The 7,490-nt window shown below is 43.0% G+C and overlaps 1 protein-coding gene across 2 annotated transcripts in view; it reads left to right on the top strand.

Annotated features, from left to right (window-relative positions):
- Positions 1-6: 6 nt before the first annotated feature.
- Positions 7-7,490, top strand: part of BSG (basigin (Ok blood group)) — a 25,537-nt gene continuing 18,053 nt past the window's right edge. For both annotated transcript variants that reach the window (XM_018560581.1, XM_018560582.1), the window contains exon 1: positions 7-133. In XM_018560581.1, coding sequence (XP_018416083.1) covers positions 61-133 — 73 coding nt within the window. In that variant the 5' untranslated portion in view covers positions 7-60. The remainder of the gene's footprint in view (positions 134-7,490) is intronic.

Here is a 7,490-nt window from a genome sequence, read left to right as displayed (position 1 = left end):
CAGGAGAGCGGACAAAGTGGTGAGCAGTGACTTTGAGTGACCCGGAGTTCAGGCCGCACGATGGCCAGCTTCGCACTGATCGCGGTGCCCGCCGTGCTGCTCTTCCTCTGCGGGAGAGGAGCGGACAGCTCAGGTAATGTTATCACCTACGGGGGTAGACATAGCGGCCTTATACATCCGGGCACCGCTGTGTGTGCTGAAGGGTGGTGGGGAGGGAAAGGGCACTTCATCCATCTTTATGCAGCACTACCGCAGCGTATTCCGTCATGGAGCTACCTCTCGTCCTGTATTACTCATTGGGGGAGGTTTAGGCCTGCTAGGGGACCGCTGTATGGAGGCGACTGGGAGTACTAGCTCTGATATATGGTACTGACAATTACATGAATTGTGTGTTATATGATCCTTCCCAGTTCTGTGTTCAGTTTAAGTAAATGGTAGATATTCAATAAGGCTGTATATACCCCAAGCACCAGTTAGGTCATTGCTTAGAACAGCATTTTTTTTTAAAATTTTGGATAGACTTTGAGTAACACCCATGTTAAAATGATTGTCTTCCCTGCTATTTCTCTCCCTGGGGAAATGGCTCTTTACTTCCTGCCTCCACAGACACAACAGGAAGTGACATACATAGTGCAATCAGATTGCAACATCTCCTTTTAGATCTACCAACAACTATGTAATGCTGAGAACTGTCTGGATAGATTAGGTAGGTGCTCAGGTACGAAGATTGTATGGTTAGGTTGTAACATGTAGCGTTAGCCTAAAGCAACCTTCCAGGGGTTGTTAGGTGTTTTTTGTTGTTGCTTGAAATGAACAGTTTCTGCCTCTTTGATAAGGGGAGACCATCTAGGGTAACGGGAGGATGCTAGTTTGTGTCCTCCCGTTACCCTAAGGAGAACTATGGGGGAAAGCCCTGACCCCATAGTTCTCCTTTTAAGAGACAATTGCTGGGAGAGTAAAACCTTCTCTATCCACTGCTTAGGTCCCGTTCACATTGAGCGATTTATTGCGCGGTAATTCCCGCGATATCGCAGCAATTTACCGTGTGATATCACTCTCCCAATTCTTCTAAATGGGGCAAAGGGTCCTGCTGTCATGTGTCGCTACAGCAGGACCCTTTTTGGAGCGGATTTAGCTGCGATTCAAGCTTGCTCAATGCAAGCATTTGCGCGATATCGTGCAAAATGCAAATCCCGCGATAAACGCGCGATTTGCAAACCGCTCAATGTGAACGGGGCCTTAGAGTTGATGAGGATCCTGCAAGGCCTTGTTTAGATGTGTGGTAGACTCCACTGTCCTAAAAAGGGCAGTGGATCACTTTTCTCTAGGTAGCAGAGTAGTGGTATCCTGGAATTCTAGAGGTCACTACCCCACTCCAACAGTTTGGCAGGTACCACCACCTTCCAAACGCACAGTTTGCATTTTAAAGCAACGTTTCGGAACCAATCACGGTTCCTTCAGGCAAACTGAAGAAGGAACCGTGATTGGTTCCGGAACTTTGCTGTAAAATGCTACACTATTTCTAGGTCAATAAACAAGATTGACTTGGCATTGCATCTGCTGTCACTGCCTCACCCGTCCTATTTTACCTGGGCTTCCATCCGGTCAGGATGCAATTTCTAGTCACATTGGCAACGTGGGATTAGTTGAGCCCTGATGGCACCTTTTTAAAATCTCTGCAACCGAGCAGGGCTACTTTTACAAGATGAAACTTGGAGTATGGTAAGCTGCTCGGTCTCACAGTAATCCTCTTTCCCTCTCTGCCCTTATGTGCAGCTTGTGATTCTGATACATTTCTAGTTCTGAATCCCTCATGTAGCCTTCATTCTTCTCTGTGGATGTAGTAAACCTGTTAAGATAATGTTGTTCTCACTAAGGGGGACCTGTTAGAAAAGCTTACAGTAAAAGGTGCTGTGTTTTATAGTTCTTCATTCTCTTCAGAAGAATATCATCATAACTATATTTATTCTCTTAAATACAGGTGACTAAAAAGGTTGAACTTTCTCTGAAGTGTGCTAAATACCAACATTATCCTTTTAGACTTTACTTGTATGCAGTTAAGTTTTGGACACCAGTTCACAAAAGATGTTGTGGAACTGGAGAAAGTGCAGCGAAGGGTGACCAAACTCATAAGAAGTTTTTGTTCCCCGTGGTCCTTGTGTGTTGTGAAGTAGTGACTGATCCAAGATCGCTCCTGTAATGGGCTACAATCTCTGGTGTAGTTTACAAATTTGTATTAAGATTGTAGTCCATCACATGAGTGAGCTTGGAGCGGTGGCTACTTTACAACACACACAGGGACCATGGGGAACAAAAGTAGCCACCCTCCAGAAGGAAGGACAGTGTCGGCACTAATTCAGAGAGGATTTGAGGATCTACAGCTGAGTGATACACAAATGAGTGTTAATAGCCAAGGTACTTGAATGCATTTTTAGGATTTAACTCCTGAGTTTAATGTCACTAAGTTCCATATACATTTACTCGGTCCATTACAATGTGTCAATGCATGTTGCGTTGACACAGCGCATTTGTTGAACTGTCCAATACTTGAGCTCTGTCCTGCATTGGAGTTCCCCCTACAATAACCTAATGTTTGCCTGTGACATGATTGACTAAATCAAAACAATTACTAAAACAAAAGGCTATCTTCTAGCAATACAGTATGGGGCTGATTAAATATATATACTGTGAAGTCCATCGACTAGAGCAGTGGTTCTCAACTCATGGGTCGCGACCCAAAAGTGGGTAGCGAGCCCTTCTGCAGTGGGTCATGACTTAATGACCAAGGACAAATGTGGGTCCTGAGGTTACACAGGTTGAGAACCACTGGACTAGAGGGCTTGTTTGTGCTAGAGATGTTTCAAGGGGACAAGGTTGAAGCCTGTAAGAGCAGTGATGGCGGCTTGACTTATTGCCTGTTGGCACCTGTTTTTTTCTGAGCAGAACCTAAATTATTGATCTAGGTTATGTCTGGTAAGTCTCCATAGTTCTGAGTGGATAATGGCTTTAAGTTTTAAAACAGATGAATAATATTAAAGCCTAATGCCAACAAGCATTATTTGATACAAAATAGAACATGTGGACCTGCTGCAGAATCCATTTCTGCATGTACATGTTAGAGGGCCATTTTTCAAGTGGTAGGATGTTTATGTCAATTAAATGTTGGCTTGGCTTTTAATTGGGTAAGTGATTAACTGAAGAAAGATAGACATGAGCTTAAAGGTTAACCTAACTGAAAGACCTCCTTAAATCTTGTTTTGGTGTTAAGCAATGATTTACATGTTCGGGTTGATTAATCCCTATGCTGCATATACACGGTAAAATAAACTTTAGGTCACACTCTGCTGTATTTCTTTTTAACCTCAACAGGCTTTATAAAATCCACCACATGGCATGAACTGCATAATCACTCCTCATGCCCTACGATTAAGCCCTGATACGGCGGGAAACGAGTCCGAGGAGCCATTATTACAACTAGGGATGCACCAATACCAGTATCGGTGTCGATGCTGAGTATTTGGGTGTGCTCGTACTCTCCCAAATGCCCTGATACTTGCCTCCAGTACACTAACTTCCGGTCATAGGGAGAGCTCCTTCTGACTGGCAGTGCCGATGGAGCATGGAACCAGCTTAATTTCCAATCAGGATGCTGGCCGGTGGCTTATGTCCCGGCTTCCTAATGGTCAGGTTCTTTTGGTCAAATACAACTATCCTCTTGCATCCCTGGAGTTGGGTAGCCAGTGCTTCTTAAGAATTACAGCTGGTGCCTAACTTCATAGGTTTTCTTTAATTATTGTCAATGGAACTGGCTCCTGAATTCCATACCAGTTTGTCCACCCCTGGCTTAGTGATGCCAGTTGTGGAGGTTTAAAATGACGTTTGCCTGGCACACAGCACCAGTGGAGTTTTTCCCCTTTTGTCATCCACGTTGCACCTGCTATGACATGCAATGGGTTTCATGAAAGGTCTGTTTGCCAGCCAGGAACCTTAATGTGTGGTTTAGCTTGGACATTTGTTTAAGACCCATGAAATACATTTTACTCCATCTCTCTTTGCAGGTGCAACAAAATACTTTTAACTGTTACCAAGTTTCTTTCTGAGCAGCACACTATATAGTTGATTGTAGGGCTGGTACTGATTAAGATTTTTGTGTTCGATTAATCAAATTTTTTTTTTTTTAATCGATTAATTATAACGCACATACAGTTTCTCCGATGGGACTCCTGGAAGACCCAGAAGCCGGCGGGGAGGTGAGTGTTTTCATTATTGATCAAAATAATTTTAATCGATCAAAAATATAAACTATTAATCGGCTAATTAATCTTATATTTCCGCAGCCCTAGTTAATTGTCTAAGCTTACAGGTTACTGTGGTGTCACAAAGTAGGGTCCTGCCTGGAAAGTGCCTCTCCACATCCCCATGGCCTGCTGACTTACCAAACTTCAAGCTGTGTGTTTCCCTGTCACTTGATTTCTTGTTCAGATGGGTGGGAGGCCGCTGAAAAACCATCGATAACCATTGCAATCAGTAGGACTGCTCTGACCATATGGGCACAAGCATTAGCTGCAGCTCTTGGGCAGTAAAAATGTGTATCAGCCACCTGTTTTCATGGTCCCTTGGCTGCCCATGGATGGCTTTACAATCAACTTCTCTTATTTGATTCCATTTGGCCTGTTTTATATACCATTGGAAGCATTTTGTTATATCTAATGAGTGCAAATACTCAGAGGTCCCCTCTGCACGCTTTTGTGTTTCTAAAGAACCCTGCTAGAGTAGTTTAGTGAAAGACGCTGGGCAGGGCTGACATTCTTCAGTTCACAAAAAGCTGTGGGTTTTCAGGCCACATCAGGACTTTGGCACTGATTGCATTTCTGGCAGGTCAACAGGAATTCTTCTCATGTGCTAATTGGATCTTAAAAAGTCTATCTGCTCTGCATTTGATTGCATGCTCTCGTAAAGGTATTTGGTAACCTGCAGGTTGCATTGAAGTACTTTTTTTGCAGGTCCAGAACAATCCAAAAACCCAGCTCCTAGATGGGTTTTTCACAAAAGGGTGAAGAGTTTGGAGAAGGTTGGAGAAGTGAACAATCTAGGACAACATAGCTGATATGGAAACATTCTCCAATTCAGCTCACTTTCCAGTTCAGCTATGTTGTCCTAGATTGTTCACTTCTCCTGTCTTCTCCAAACTCTTCACCCTTTTGTGAATAACCCTGAAGTATATCTATCCAAAAGGGAGAGGGTGCATCTCCCTAATGGTAACATAGATGGTAATAAAAACCGGGCAGTGGTTCTAACCCCTCACTACTGTATCCAAATTAAAACAAAAAAGTTTCGACTTTTAATTATACATTAACCACTTCCGGATTGCAATACATAAATAAAGACAGTAGCTGATTTTTTTTATTTTTTTTTACTAGACCCCAGTTGGTGTTTCCTCCATCAGTGGTGACTGGTGGTGCGAGCGATGCATTTCTTTGCATGGACCTCCTGTTAGAGAGTAATTTTATCTTTTTTAATAGGTCCAATTAATAAAGCGGACCATGGGCTGAGAATTTAGTAAGGTTGCAGACGCTTAGATGTATACTTCTCTCTGGTCTTGATGTATGATGGGACACCATGGGTTTTAACTTTGGAACAGTTCTGGAGGAATTTATCAAAATTGGAGCAGACAGAATCTGGAGCAGTTGTCATTAGTAACAATCAGCTTCTCTTCACTTCTGTTAGATTCTGTCCTCTCCAGTTTTGATAAATTCCCACTTTGATTAGCTGTTAAGATCTAAATGCTCACCACAGCAGTGGTTCAGATATCTGTATATCACTGATGTAGTTTGTATGGTCAAGGTCACCTAGAACAATTGCTGTCATAGCCCAAAGCATGTGGAGAAAAATAGGCAGGAGGCCTCAACCTTGAGTGGAATGAAATGGTGTCCTGGACAGCACAGTTGATTTCAGTCAAACTGGTATAGTAAGTCTGTAGGTTCAGTAGACATCAATAAACCGTGTGTGTGTGTTATACCTTGCTCAGTATGTTTTAAATCTAAGGAGGTTAACTTGTAGGGGTTCAGTGATCTTGTCCCTGTTTGCATTTATCAATTTTGAGCAGGCTGTTTACATTCGTCCATTAATTTCCCTTTTAATCCCACCATATTTTTATCTTCCTACCTCCTATGCACATGTGCTTTCTGTGAAGACGGTAATAAAACAAGAAATATACCTCTACCTTCCACATGTGACATTGCTCAAGCCAGAGTGGTCAGTCCTGATCATGGTGGAGTGGGGGACACTATGGCGTGTTTCTGGGTAAACGTCCATACTGGTGCTTACTCGGCACTCATTTATACCATGCAGGCCTAATGCAATGGCAAGCTGACATACATGGTTTCCACTAGGCCTAGTTCACACAGATGTACTGCATTGCTGTGCACTGTCCAAAGTTGATTGTGATAGATAGATAGATAGATAGATAGATAGATAGATAGATAGATAGATAGATATGTGTTAGCCTGAATTTGTGGGGGGAGTCTGCGCCTCGTTACCTCATAAAGGCACCGCTGATCAGGCTGGACGGGAGGTTCTCAGAGTAACCCTCCCACCCGTCCCTTGGGCCAGTACAGTCAGGGGTTAATTTCAGTTCACTCATTCACACCATCAGAGTATGCCCCCTTATTGGCATTACTGACCACCCGGGCCATGGCACACCTCAGGCCCTGTCACGTAGCAATCCTCATGTGTATATTACACACACACACACACACTTTTCGTGTGATTGCTACCTCCTATAGGTGCCCATACACCTGCAATTACTGTACCACTGGCCGAATTTCCTCAATCTGTCAGACTAGAAAACCTTTTCCCAAATGAAAATCGATGGCTTAGTGGCAGCAAGAACATTGCACATCCGCAAACAAAAATATGTTCTGTCGTTCGAAGTTTGAGTTAGTATTGCTAACGAACGATGGTTGAAATTGACGTTGGTCTGCGAATGATAGGCTATTTGAGCTGAACTTGAAAGAGGGTTCTTGGCAGCAACAAAGATTTCAGATTTGAAAATTGTAAGGTGTATGGCCAGTTTTAGAGAGCACTGGTAGGCAGATGGAGGTGTGCATGTGTGGTTTTGTTTTTACAGCAAAAAATGTGAGTAGCATCTATCCTTGGCTCACTGCACCTCCTGGAATGACTGATCGTTTTGATATGCAGTGCTTTATCATATGCTCCCCTGGTCTGGCCCAGGTTTGTGAAAACATTGTTTTATAGGGCTGCTCTTGCTGACTTGTAGGTGACGGGTCCTTTAGTGGTGAAGAGCCAACTATGTTGTGAAAGGTCAAGTACTGTACACACTTCATGATGGCTGTTTAAAAAAACAAAACAAAAAACTGGGTAAGGTGATCTGGTGTAATCATGCTGTACCACAAATACCATTTTTAGTGGTGTTTTTTTGTTACTTTTGCATCTTCTTTTTTTTTTTTTTTTTTTTATTTTCACTCGCC

Source organism: Nanorana parkeri, unplaced genomic scaffold (genome assembly GCF_000935625.1).
Source record: "Nanorana parkeri isolate BGI_ZX_2015 unplaced genomic scaffold, ASM93562v1 scaffold466, whole genome shotgun sequence".
NCBI classification, from domain to species: domain Eukaryota; kingdom Metazoa; phylum Chordata; class Amphibia; order Anura; family Dicroglossidae; genus Nanorana; species Nanorana parkeri.
This window is presented reverse-complemented; position numbering and strand designations above follow the sequence as displayed.